The 15,042-nt window shown below is 27.3% G+C and overlaps 1 protein-coding gene across 1 annotated transcript in view; it reads right to left on the reverse strand.

Annotated features, from left to right (window-relative positions):
* LOC107442238 (uncharacterized) overlaps window positions 1-15,042 on the reverse strand; it is an 81,040-nt gene that overhangs the window by 19,245 nt on the left and 46,753 nt on the right. The window contains exons 12-14 of the mRNA XM_071180872.1: window positions 14,905-14,997; window positions 14,082-14,242; window positions 5,253-5,435 (exon numbers count right to left, since the gene is read on the reverse strand). Of these exons, the coding sequence (XP_071036973.1) occupies window positions 5,253-5,435; window positions 14,082-14,242; window positions 14,905-14,997 (437 nt within the window). The remainder of the gene's footprint in view (window positions 1-5,252; window positions 5,436-14,081; window positions 14,243-14,904; window positions 14,998-15,042) is intronic.

Genomic DNA, 15,042 nt, shown 5'->3' on the forward strand with positions numbered 1-15,042 from the left:
AGGCTCACTCAATATACAAAACACCTTCTAACAATACTATTAGAAGGTGCTATTTATAATTGTTGTGAATTCATAAAATATTTATAACTGTTATATCTATAGCTCTAGCTAGCAGATCTGGCATGAAAAAAAGTGAGCCTTAAAGCAAAAATTTTTTCTTTCGTTTTCAAATTCTCTATTCTAGATGATGATCATCATCTAGCATGAGATACCTATGCGAAAATAGAATTAATATTTTAACTTAGTTCATCATCAGAATGTAATAATTATCATAATATGTTTTTCCCTTTAAAGAACTATTAAATCCTGAGAGAAATAATACTCTAATCTATGATCATTGTTATATTATCCCATGTAAATCACATGGCTTCTAAGATTTCCCCCTTTCACTTAAGATGAAACACATTAAGAGTGGTTTGAACTCCTCACTATGTTGCTTCAGCATTATTTCCTTATTTGGCCACACTGTTATGACACACACACAAGATATATAAGTTCAAAATGTAGAGAAAACATGGAAAAAATTACACAAGAATGAAAAAAGGGAAAAAGAAAAATAATAATAATAAAAGTCCAGTACTGAAGTAGGATTCTATTTTATTTGTTGTGTATTTCATTTGTTTGCATTCTATTTAATTCGTTGTAAAAGAATTTTTTGTTTTGAGTGCTCCTCACACTATTGTATTGATATTATTTTTGCTTTGGCTATATTGATACAATATTAGAAAGCACTCCTTTTTACGAATATAATCGTGTGAGCTGATGAAAAGATTATATCTTTCATTTTCCGAACTTTTATTCCCCTTTTTTTCAGATTTTATTTTTCTGGATTTTTATTATTATTCTTTTTCCCTTCTTCTATTTTTCTTCATTGATCTGTAATTTTTTCCACGCTTTCTCTACATTTTGAACTTATTTTATGAGTTCTATTTACTTGCAGCTTATGCGCAGTAAATAAAACTTATTATTTTTCTGAATTTTCTTCATTTTTTTTCTTTTTGTATTTATTTATTATGGTGTATATATACCTGTGTATATATATATATATATATGTATATATATATATTATATATATGTATATATATATAAATATATATACATACACACACACACGCTACTGTACAGTGATTGAAGAGACATTCATTCAGTTTTCCACATTCCTTTTTAAAATTTCTCAAAAAACACTAAGACGATTATTTCATCACTTTAGAACCATTTAGATAATGCAATTTCTCATACTTATCAATAGAGCATAAGTTTTTCAAAAGTTTGAGGGACTGACAATAAATTACAAATGAAAAAACTGCTTTTAAACATCCTATGCCAGAAAATATAGCAATAAACTTATATTAATTACTTAAATCATTATATGCAATTGAATAAAATTTCATAAGCCTAGCTTAAATATATACAAACATTTTTATAAAAAACATATTTTTTACATTTGTTTGTTTTTTCTATTACTTTACAAACAATCAATAAAATTAAATTTTGTATTTTGTAACTAATGAAAAAAGTTCAAGTTGAATAATTTAAAATGTATTAAGTAATATTCTAAGCAGCTTTTGTGAATTTTAAAAGAAAGGTCAAAAGAAGTTTTTTACAAATTTCATTTTGTGTCACATGACATCATCGTTCATAATTAGTCCCTCAAACCTCTGAAAGATTTCAACTTTACTTATAAGTATGAGAAATCACATGACCAAAAGACCTAGAGTTGGCAAGATTTAGGACAGAATGGATTAATCCCTAGTTTAAACCATCCTGTGTAAAGCTCCTTTGTCCAAAACTGTCTAAAAATGCCCAAAACCTATTTACTCAAATTATGTCACAATTAAAAAAAAAATATTGTGAAAAATGAAATGTTAATTTTTGAACAAGAAACAAAATTAAGACAAGTTTTTGTTTTATTAAAAATGTTTATTATTATTTTTAATATTGCATTATTTATCCTTATGCAAAAACATAATTTATCAGTATTAAAAGCATATTCATTCATATTTAATGGTATTCACTTTCGTTGTTCAATGAATTCTGGAGCTTCAAAAGTTATAAATATTTTTCTATTATATTATTTTCCTTTAATAAGTTAAAGCAAGATGTATAAAAAGTATGAAATGTTTATTAACATATGTAACTATTATGTGGTGTACAAAGGTTACACATATAAGAATTTTTACCTTTAACCAAAGTTCAAGGTTTTGGACACTTTAAGATAGTTTTAGTCAGTTTAGAACAGTTTAAGACAGAAAACCCAAGTGTCCTATCCAAAACCAATTTAGGTTGTCAAAAACTCCAACCTGAAAACACATCTAAAGTTATAAACTTTAATCCTCAAAGTATTTCTTGAGAAAATTTTTAAAAAATGTCAAAAACTGTGAATGTCTCTTGAATTATCGTACGGTAGTGTGTGTCTACACACACACACTTGTGTATATACAGAAGAACTTTATAACCATTTCATATATTATTAAGCTTACCCATAAATGTGGCAATTTATATCTGAAACAGATTAATATTAAAATAATATTTAAATTCATGTAGTTCATAACATGCACATTATTTACAAAATTTATACATAATATATTATAATACATTATTTACAAAAAAAAAAAAAAAAAATTTAACATATCAGCAGTATTAGAACTAAAATTCAAAAAATTTATAAATTTTTGTCTGCTTTAGATATTGTAACGTTAACACAGTTTATGAAAAATTTTGGTTTATAGAACATTGCATTATATACATCTGATACTAATATATATATTTTTACAGTAAAACCTCCTGTTATACACACTCCTGCAAAACGGATGCCTCTCTATACGGACATATTTTATATTCCTCGTGAATCGCCTACGAGTAAACCAATATATACATCAGGGGTGATTATGAGCCCAAGTCAAAATTTCGGAAAATTTCTCGAGCTTAAAAACAAAACAGTTTAAATTCAAAAATTAGAAAAAAATTTAAACAAGTTTTTTTCCCATATTCTCAACATTTCCTAGTTTACTTAAAACATATTTAAAATTTTACACATACCTATACCACTGACACATACCAATGATGACCTGGAGAAGTAATTAAAATTTATAAATATGTCTTTCGTTCTTGAGTTTATGATTATAACAACTATTTACTAATAAAAAATGAATATTAATCATGAATATAAGCTTATAAGGTATCTCTCTGGCTCTCCCTTACAAATAAATAAAATGAACTGCGTTTTTAAGTTCCACCTTTGAAAATTTTATTTCCAGAAACTTCTGTAATCAATGATTTTTTGAAACGTCTGGACCTTCGATCTCCGGAAACTTCTGTATCACTGTTAGCGAAAAATCCGGAAATCCGAATTGTTCCGGAGCACAATCAGCCCTGGAACATTCTCCAGACACTGCCGTAACCGAATGTGGTCAGTCATTTCTGCCCTGAAACGTTATTTTCTATCTCTTCAAACTGGACACTACTTTTTCTATATATACTATATTAGGCTAACTACATTTATTAGTGTTAATGGATGAAAAGATTTAGAGAAAAAAAAAGGAACAGTTGAACATACTTAAATAATGCTATAGAGTAAATGAAATAGTTTAGTATAGCTGAAATATCATGGTCAAATATCCCATAGATTACACTTTGAGTGGCCACCATTTTTTAAGAGACGAAAATAAGAAACAAAATTCCCAGTTTGCACAGTGGGCCAGCATCCAAGGTTTCGTGGCCAAAATTAGTTTTCGATAAAATTTGTTTCAAAATTTGGGTTTTTTTTATGTGCAGGTAAAGTGAATTCATAGTCAAAATTTTGAAATACACTAAAAATACCCAAAAAACAAAATGGCGGCTGAAATACGGCTAGCTAAAACAAAAAAATAATATAGTACATTTAAATAATTATACATAGCAATGAAAATACAGTTGGACTTCTATTTAACGAACTTCCATTTTGCGAATTTTTTCGAGGAACTAAGAACATTTTGAAAATTTCTTCGTAAAATAACTTCCAAATAGTGAAGTGAATTTTCTATTTAACAAACTTTTCTTTGATATCCATTTTCCCTATTTCCAAAATTTTTCAGAACATTTCAAACTTTTTACTGAATTTTATGGGGGAAATGACTTTGAATTGATTTTCGAAGCACCTTAACTTTTAGAGAAAGCAGTAAAATCCCTTGCTCTTTTTGTTTGCATTTCAAACGAAAAACTCAGACATAATTAACGGAATTTTAGCAATTAAACCTATGAACGTACGTGGTAATGTATGCTTAAAATTACTTTTACAATAAATGCAGCTGAAAATGTATGTAGCTTGATAGTGTAACACTAGATAATGTTTTGCTCTATTCTTGCTTTCCATGCAGATTTCTTTTATGGTTAAGATTTATAAAATAAATAGTAGATATTAGTTTACAAGATAAATGTGTATTAATTGCTATTTTAATTATATCTAGTGTTTATGAATTTCAAACCTGTTTCGTGTTGTTTAAGTATTTCAAAAGGTGATTTTCTATTCAACGAATTTTTCCATATAACAAACTTATTACCGGGATTTAGCGACTTCGTTAAATAGAGGTCCGACTGTATAATAATTTTTGTAATTTTACATTAAAAATGAAAAGCAAATTATATTTCCTAAGAAATATTACAAAATAATGTGAAAACATGAAAAAAACAACAACATAATTTTTGTTTTTCGGTATAGTTAGTCCACCTTTGCAATACAGGCAAAATGGGGGGGGGGGGTCGAAACAAGAAACATCAAAGAAGACAACAACAAAAAAGTTTAGCTCATGACCTCGCAGAACTTTTGGAACTAATTTTCGAAAGTCATTCAAACATTGTAAATTGTCAAATGATAAGATATAAACTATAAGTTTGTCAAGAGTATTAACTAATCCAACACATTGAAAAATTGTACCATCATTTCAGACTAATTACTATGATAAAAATGTAACAGTAAGGTGAAATTTCTATATCTATTTCTGAATGAAAAATTTGAAAGTTACATTTAAAAATTTTTTTAAACATATTTTTCATTACATTGTACTCTTGTCGGCCCAAAAAGTAAAATATAATGTTTGAAATGATTATGAATATTTAATATGGGCTATATTAAAGCTGCCTACACTTATTTTAATTAAAATTTAATTTTTGACTTTTGGCCCACAGTGGTTTGTAAAGAAAAAAAAATCGAAGTACCCTGTGGAGCCTAAAAAATAACTTTAAAATTCAATTCATTGAAGCAGAAAAAGACTTACAATAGTGTACAATTAAGAATCATGTCAGTTGGTAGATTCTGATGATTGCTCAATAGTTTCAGGTAAATGAGATATCTGCAAATGTTGGGTGAAATCAAAGGTTGCTGAAGATCTTTCGCATTGATTGCAGTCGCTTGAACTTTCTCACGAAAGCAATAGTCCACAACTGTGTAACAATCATCACTGAAAACAATAAAGGAGAACTTTGTGATGAAAGAATTTACAAATAATATTTTAAAATAGTTATCAATACAAAATGTTTTTCTTCAGCAGATTTAGACTTTGGGAATAACATTTTTTAATCAAAACAAGACATCTTTAGTAGGGGTGCACGACCCGCCGCCCGAGGGTCACGTGCGACCCGCGNCAAATAATATTTTAAAATAGTTATCAATACAAAATGTTTTTCTTCAGCAGATTTAGACTTTGGGAATAACATTTTTTAATCAAAACAAGACATCTTTAGTAGGGGTGCACGACCCGCGACAGCTTCTGAACACAATAGTTTTCTTGTTTTTGAAAAGTCAAAATTTAGAATCTTTTTAATTTCTCTTCACAAAATATTGAATCTTAATATGTACTATAACAGTAAAAGTTTTAATTTTTGCTTAAATGCTATAAATTTTTTGAAAAATATTTAGTTCAAATTTATATTACTCATTAAAATAAGTATGTATGCAGTTTTTTTTACACATTTATTCTGTGAGCATTATAGTTATTAAAATATATATATATATATATTAATAAAAAGGCAAGAAAAATAAAAAATATTAGTTTTTTTTCATTGAATGAATTTTAATAATTAAAGTATTTAATTTTACAAAACTATGTTACTAAGTTTACTGATGAAAATATTTATTATTCAGAGCACCAATTTTGAGACAAAAAATCTCATATTTACCACCAACATGACTAAATATATGTGCGACCCTTCGTTAGTCAACCTGCGCTGTGTAAGTGGCCCTTCACTCAAAAAGATTATGCACCCCCCATCTTTAGTGAAGGACCCTTCTGTGAAACCATTTTCGAGTATACCTTTTTTGTTTTAACACCAAGTGTGGATAAATAACAGCTTTCTCCAATTTTAAATATGCCGTCCAGGTGGCCGAGCGGTCAGCGTGCCCTGTGGCAGAATTTTTTTGGACTTTCTGTGACATACCTCTATATTACTAATAATATCGTTCTGCAAAATACTTTTAATAATATTAATTTTCAAAATACTTTAATAATAACAAATATACATGTTACATAGCTGCCACCATGAATAAGAAAAAATCCAGCAGATTTTACGAAATAAATATAAATTTCATGATAATTGTTGCATAATGAATTGAATATTTTATGCATAGGGAATTTTAGGGATCTTTATAGTCATCAAAATAAAAAAAATTTCAATATTTTCCAATTATGATTGACATTAAACATACTTGAAATGTTATGTATTATGTTTACTGATAATTTTGAATAGTAATAAGGATTTAATTCCTAAAAGATAATTAAATTATTTTAAATTTATTTAAAAAGGGAGTTCCGAATAAAAATAAACATTTTAGGACAAAAAAAGTTTTAAACAAATTTTTATAAATGAGGCTAGCTTTATTATATATAATGCTTATTTTAATTTTCAAGCAAGCAATAATCTGCGCAAAAACCCTATTTCAATAGGGATATTATTAGGAAATTTTCTAAAATGAACAAAAACCAGGAGAATTTTTACTAAGCCAGTAGACCAGGAGAAACTAGAAAATTCCAGTAGTTTACAGGAAAATCCAGTAGAGTTGGCAGCTATGATGTTACTAATTTAAAGTAACCGAAGCATCAACTTTAAAGAAAAAAAAAAAAAAAGGAACTCTTTGGATAAAATAATGTTTTTTATTTGAACACGTAAATTTTTTTTATTCTAATATTATAGGCGATATTATCACATTTTGTAGGGGGAAAACACACTAATTATTTATTTTTTCGTATTTTGTAAATCATTATCAAATTAAAAAAATTCAACAAATCGTGAAATCCGTAGCAGTAACTACTGAAAAACGGATCGAAGATAAAATAACACAAATCGGATTCTTAAAAAAAGGTTCACTAAATGTTTCACTTCAAGATTCAGTTGTTACAATAAATAGTATAAAATAATTAAAAATATAGAATTTTAAAAGCTATGTGGAAATTAAGAGTAATAACTGCAACAAAAAAAATGTAACGAAACTTTCTTTAGAAGAGAAAACCAAATTTTTAACTTCTTTATTTCATTTTTCATTATTCTGAAATGAGAATAGAAAAATCTAAAGTATATATATATATATATATTTTTTTTTTACACTCAGATGCATGAGAAAGGCATCTTTTGAATATAGTTTTGAAGAGAAGATAAAATTTTTCAAAAATTTCTGCAAAAAAGCATATTAAAATTTTTTACTTCTCAAATTAAAAAATCTTTCTGCAAGAACTCCATATCGTTCTACGTCAATGTCACAGTGATTCTGCCATGGGGTTAGCGTGCCTGACTTCTAAGTCAATGTCTGAGGGTTTGAATCCCACTTAGGGAAAGGATGTTTCTCTGTCTGTTGTCCTCTGTTGCATGTGAATATGGCCCATCTTATCTGTGGAAGTTTGGGGTGGGAAATGTTGATCGCCACTGTGAGCTTGGTTCACAGATGCCCACCTATGCAACAATTAATGAGCAACAGTTCTAAAATCTTATAAGATGAAAAATCAAAGTTTAGTGCCAGTCGCTATTAAAAAAATAATAACTTTAAATCTCTTAACACTTTTGACCTTTATCAGTTGTTTCCTTTCTTTCATTTTAGTAGTGTATATCTTTAGAAAAGGCCGGGATAGACTGGCTGGTAGAGAAGGACACTCGCTCCTGTGAACGGGAATTTGAATCCAGCTAGCAGAAAAATCCCCCTGAATAAAAATGGTGCATGCTAAATCTGTCAGATCACAAAGTCCTCCATGTTCCCATAACAAATTATACCTACAGGGGGACTTAAATTGGAGATTGATCGTTGTCTGGTTCAGGTCAAAATTACAATTAGAAGATGTATCAATGCGTCCACTCTATAAAATGGTGGGGCAGAAGTTGAATTGTTGGCCATAAACGGTGCCACTGGAAAACAAGAACAATCACACTCCCTCTGTCTTAATGGCCCATGACTACAACATATCTTTTGACTCCCACTTATTTATGGGCAGATTCAGTTTTATTTACTTCATACTATTTATTTGTAAAGTTTTTTAGTACCATTTTCTTTGTATTTTATTTTGTAAAAGTGTTGCTCCAACGCTGCATTGAATCTTGTATGACATTTTAACTACTGCAACAGTTTTGAATTTAACACTGAATTTTTTTCAATGTAACTGTTAAACCTATTTGTTCGTGTTTAATTTATAAAAATGTACTGAAGAGAAACATAATATAAAATAAAAAACACAATATAAAATTTATTACCTATTGATTTTTGCTATTTAGAATATGGTTCAAATAAAATGATTTAATTAATCGATTTATTTATGTTGTTTAATAATATTCCAATATTTTTGTAAACCTATTAAAAGGTGAAATGTTTCTTTATGCTTTCACTGTAATGTAGATCGTTTTATGAAATTAAGCAATGATGTTTAGTTCTTTCTGTACATATAAAGCAACGAACTAGAAAGAAAAAAATAATAGGAAAGCATCAGTAAGTGAACTTTAATGCAGGAAAAAATATGTCAAAATTTGTAATTCAACATTTTCTCTCCAAATAAAATAGAAAATAGGTGACATCTTTCTTTCCGTCTTTGACAACAGAATTACTCCTGAAATATAAAACCGACTCTATCTGGCGAATAGGGCTGTCTATGGGCTGAGAAGATTTATTAAATCTAGGTTTCCTTCTAGAAAAATAAAGTTCTTAATCTACAAAACTCTTGTCCGGCCAGTCTTGATCCATGCTTTTGAAGCTTGGACAATGACAAAACTGAAGGAAAATTGTATCGCAATATTTGAGAGAAAGATTTTGCGTAATTCGCCTGAATCATATCACCAAAATTTTCAACATAGAATAATTAACATTAGATGAGACCTAACATACTAGAGCTAACGAATCTCAGAAGGAGAAAAAAATTCAGACAAAAAAAAAAAAAAAAAAAAAAAAAAAAAAAAAAAAAAAAAAAAAAAAAAAAAAAAAAAAAAAAAAAAACAATTCAAAGACAAAATGCGTAACAACTACATGGTTGCCACAGAAAAAAATGAACAAAATAGTTGCTCTTAGTAGCCTAAAACATGAAAATAGTAGCCAAAAACTAGGAAAATAGTTGCCTGAATAAGAACAAAAATATGACTAAAATATTGTTAATGACTTAATTGTCATATACTATGATCCATTTAGTCAAGTTGGTGGCAAATATGATAATTTTAATTTTTATATAAATGTTATGCTCTAGCACTATTTTCAATTTTATCAATAATTGATCAAGGGAATATACATACACATATATATTGTGAAAAATGATCAGTCAAATTTGAAATTCAAGCAATATAATATCGTTTTTAAAATTGTTTTTTTTTTAAAAATACATGCGGAATTTTGTAGCCATTGAAAACCATTAAAAAGGCATAACCATTAAAAAGGCGATCGAGAAACGAAATAGACTTACAATGGAATCTGTGCAGATTGAATGAATTAAAAAGTGAAGACTCAAATTTGCCATTCAAAATGTTAAACTTTTTTTTATTTTTTAAGAAAAAAAAGCTCAGTGTGTTCAGAAACTATCAGATTTTCAACCAAAGTCATGCTAAAAAAACATCACTAGGAGAACAGAAAATTCTCCCAATAGTCTCCTCTTCCTAAAAATAGTTGCTTTTTTAGCCTTTTCAGGCAAAAAAAGTTGCCATAGTCACCTCATGCCAAAAATAGTTGCATTTTAGTCGCTTGTTGCAACCCTGCAACTAGTTGACTTTTCAAATCAAAAGTTACAATTAATACTTTTTAATATTGTTAACTTTGAAAGAAAAAAAAAAGATTTGACAGAATTCCAAACACAAATATAACTAAGTGAAACAGCGCAATTTGAAAAGAACAACACTAGGCATTTTATATTTACCACAGAGAAATTCATACAAAATAATAAAACATAACAGCAGTAAATAACTTTATAAGACTCCTGAAATATTACTTATCAGGGGTGGGACTGGACTTCCCCTTTATCACCTATGTCTGAATTTCAAGACCTTAGCATAAGCAGTTCTTGAGTTTTTAGACATTAACTGATCAAAAACTATTTCATTCAAATTGTGGACAGTCGAAAATTACAAAACATACAATTCTGCATATTTTTAAAATAATTTTCACAAGGATATTCAATCGGTCACTCAGCAGTCTCAGGATGAAATTTCAAATTTCCCACTTCGTTTTGACTACTATTCCTGCACAATAAATAGGCTACTGATCAGACTAATATATATATATATACATGACTAAATATATGTGCGACCCTTCGTTAGTCAACCTGCGCTGTGTAAGTGGCCCTTCCACACACANTTGGTAATCTGGACATGCAAAAAAGTATAGTCAAAACCATCAGAATATGGTCAAATTTATCATGTTTTAGGCTCTAAATGGGAAACTTAATTTCGCAGCGAAAATTCTATAAATATTTAATGATTATTATTTCTCATACTTTATTTTTTCTAATAAATATACTTATTATACTAATTTAGTTTGATATTTTTTCACATCGCTTTGAAATTATCCTTACATTTTTTGATCAGCTTGAAACTAACTCATTAAAATTTTCAAAAAAGAAGGAAAAAAAGCATATATAAATATATATATATATATATACACTACCAATGATAGTGCCAATTATTTACATTTCTTTAAAAAAAAATCAATCAATCAATAAAAAAATAATAAACAATTTTATTAAAATATAAGCACTTAGATAATTGCATTTATTAACAGGGCTCGCCAAAGAAGTACTAGGCAATTTTTGCAAACCCAGGTTTGGATTTTTTTAAAAAACATTTTCAGATCATTAAAGGTTAACACGTAACGTCATTATTATTTTTAATGATTTCATTGAAATTGAATTGTAAAATTAAGTCCAGAAATTAAGATTTGCAATTTTTTTCATGTATATTAAAAAAAAAGAGTAAATAAAGAAATTTGGCAAAAACATTGAAACTTTTATCACAATAAGTTTTTATATTTCGCTACTAGATCTGCATCACATATTCATTTATGGGCCAATCTTGCTAAATATTCAGTTATGCCAAAAAAATTCTTTCTTTTCCATTAATAAAATTTTTCATTTATAAGGGTATATATTAAAATAATTAATACTAAAAAGTTGAATTAGAGTTATGCTTGAGAATAGTTTTCTTAACTGTGCCATGTATAATTAAGTCCTATTTTGAGTAAAAACAGGGGATACTAATATCTAAGCACCTTAAATCATTCCACATTTTTTTCATAAGATTTAACTCAATATATTTTTTAAATTCATTGCAATAAATATTTTTATGAACATTTTTGTAGAATAATAATACAATTACATTTGAGAAGATTTATAATTTTCAAACCAATTTGTTTTTTATTAGTTCTCTTTTATAAGTTTTTATTAGTTTGTTTTTATTAGCTTTTTATCAATTAGTAAATATGTAAACAAAAGGGTCTAAAACGATTTTTCAGAGGTATCAACATATTCATATGGCCAGAAAATTGATAAGGGCAGATAATTAACAAATACTGATAAATTATTTATATTTTAATCGTTTATAGATTTTTACTAGTAATATTTCTTTATCATTCGTAATATTCTCTAACTGTTATTATGATTTGATATTTTATTTTTATCACAAATTAACAGGTGATATCTGAAAGTGGTATTCTTTTATTATAAAATAATCCTGTAATATTACCTTATCAGGTAATGTTTTGTAAAAAAAATATTGAAATATTTTATGAAAAACATATTAAGAACGGTATGTAACTTAACAATTTTGAAATTATTACTAAACAACAAATGTGCTATATTTACTTTTATGATGAACTTTACACAAAATTATTTCCAGCCAAGCCTTTTATTAGGAATTAACTTTACACGATGTTACTAAACAATCTGGTGAAAAACATGAACTATTTTTAAAGCAACCATAAATTGAATAAAAAATTCAATTATTTTTAAAAAAAAAACAGTATTTTAAGTTGCAATGTTAACTGAATAAAGATTTTATTAAAATTTAAGGATCTTTTAATTGAGTAGATTTAAATATTATGTAACACTCTGCTTATCCTTAAGAAACAAAAATAATAGCGTAACAATCTAAAACTTTAAAAATAAATTTACATTGCAACTAAACAAATTATAAATTGTAAACAAATATTTAACTTTCTTGTTAGAAGCAAATCACGCATTCTTATTTAGTACTCAGAATAAAAATTTAAGTATTTTTGAAAAAACTTGGTTTTCTATCAAAAAGTCAATCAAACCCAGGTTTTTGATGAAAAACATAGGTGGGCAGGGATTTTTCAAACCCAGTTTACTACAGATCTGTTTAATTTTTAGTACAATCATGAATTTTTCAAAAATGTCACTGCTTTTAATAAATTCAGTTACTTATTACACATTGAAATATTATACAAATTAATTAAATTCTTCAAGATTTTATGAAATAGTTTTGGCTATGGATTCTAGTTCAAAAAATATTTCTGATATTTCTTTTTTTAGGGTTTTACTTAATTTCTATAAGCAAATGACCAGTAGAACTGAATTTTTTTAATTCTGTCAATTTTGAAGGTTAGTGTGGGTCTTCTTGTTAAGTACCTTAAAACTGCCCTCCCCCCAAAAAGCATTATGCAAGAACCAATATATTAATAAAAGGACATGCTTCCTTCCCCTCAAACACATTCACTTTTGTCTTTGATGCATGCCCTCTATGCATGGTCTAATTCTAGGTGATAAAAGAACGGTATTTTGTTTTAAAAAATTTAACTGAAAAATTGTTCGATTCCTATCAACTCCAGTGATGCTGAAAAATTAAGAACTTTTAAAAACCTTGTGCCAAAATTAAGTACTTTCAGGGGCCCTGATATTTCAAAATAAAAATTAAGCAGATTTTAAGGACAGTGGGAACCCTATAAAAACCTTCTCAAGAAGTTCTTAAATTGTAAACAGATATAAGATTCTGCTCAACAATTGGTTCTACTAAATTAGAGATGCCACATTCAAATATTTGGTATTTAGCCTACACTGCTCAACACAGAATATTCATTTCGGACGAATAATGAAAACAAAATCACTCACATTTTTAGGAATTTCAATTGACATATTTTAAATAACACAACTCAGTTATGCATAACTTTTAATGTGTTATGCATTAACTTTTAATGTGTTGTGTATTTAAGTTTACTTAATGCATAACTTTTAATGTGTTATGCATTAAAAGTTATGCATTAAGTAAACTTAAATACACAACACATTAAAAGTTAATGCATAACACATTAAAAGTTATGCATAACTGAGTTGTNATTTATTTTAAAAAAAAAAATATCATTTAATATTAATAAGAATGTGCACTCGATGTTTGTAAAAGTAGAAATATTTTCTTAGAATACTACATTCGGAATATAAACTTAGGGAAACTTAGTTTGTCTCGAACCGCCTTTCTTTCCCCGCCCCGGGAAGGGTTTATTAGATAAACAAAACAAAAATGAAGATAAACAAATTTGTGAAGGATCTGATTAAAAGATAAATTATTTCGTGAAATAGTTTATAGTTTTGAGAAATATATATATATATATATATATATAAGGTCTTAAAAACCAAAAAGAGACTCACTTCTTTCTTTTAGTGACGACCAGCAAATCATTGAATAGGAATATGAAAACAGAGACTCGTACGCATCGATTGGATCGACCAAAAGTCTTCTTATCGAACTCAAGCTTCATCAGCTCACCCTTTTTTAATAGCCAACGAGAGGCTGATATTAATGGTATCACCTGCAACATATCAGATAATAAAAATCATGATTTCTTTTTATCAATCAAAGCTATATTAATACTCTTTTTAAAAAAAACTATTAAAATACTTAATAATTTTAACAAAAATTGTTTTTAAATTATTACTAACTAATGACTGAAATAATAAAGTCATGAATGTTTCTTTTCTTTAAAGCTCAATAATCTCACAAATTCGTAAATATAAAAGTCAAATGTATCAGTCAGATATCAAATAAAGAATAAATTAATTTAAGACCAGAAAACAAACAATCAATCATTCTCAATTTTAACTCTTTGCAGAACAGGTCTTTTCCCCCCATTATTTATACACTGCCTGCCAGTTTAATAAATTTTAAAAGCGTTTTTGTTCAACAAAACATAATTCCTTAGATTCTCAAGGCAATAATTGTTTAAATCGGTACAGTTGAAATATGTTTATTAAATATCAAATTATTTCACAGCTAATGGAAAATTATAGTTTAAAAGTTTCACATTACTTAAATCCATACTTAATCTTTTATTATTATTATTATAATTTATATATTTAAGTATATATAAATTTACTCTATTTATAAAATTTTAATAATAATATCTGTACATTGCTTTCTCATTTTTTCTCAGGAAAAAGTTAAATAAAAGCACATCAAGGCTGAAGCACATACCTTACATTCTTTAAATTCCAACTGTTTGTTTAAAACAAACATTTCTTCTAAGCGTTCCATTTTTCTGGCACTTTCATTGCACTCTATGAAAATCTGGAAAAAGTTTTAAAAAAATAATAATTATTGCAGTTCACCCTT

This window comes from Parasteatoda tepidariorum, chromosome 5 (assembly GCF_043381705.1).
Source record: "Parasteatoda tepidariorum isolate YZ-2023 chromosome 5, CAS_Ptep_4.0, whole genome shotgun sequence".
Lineage (NCBI taxonomy): Eukaryota > Metazoa > Arthropoda > Arachnida > Araneae > Theridiidae > Parasteatoda > Parasteatoda tepidariorum.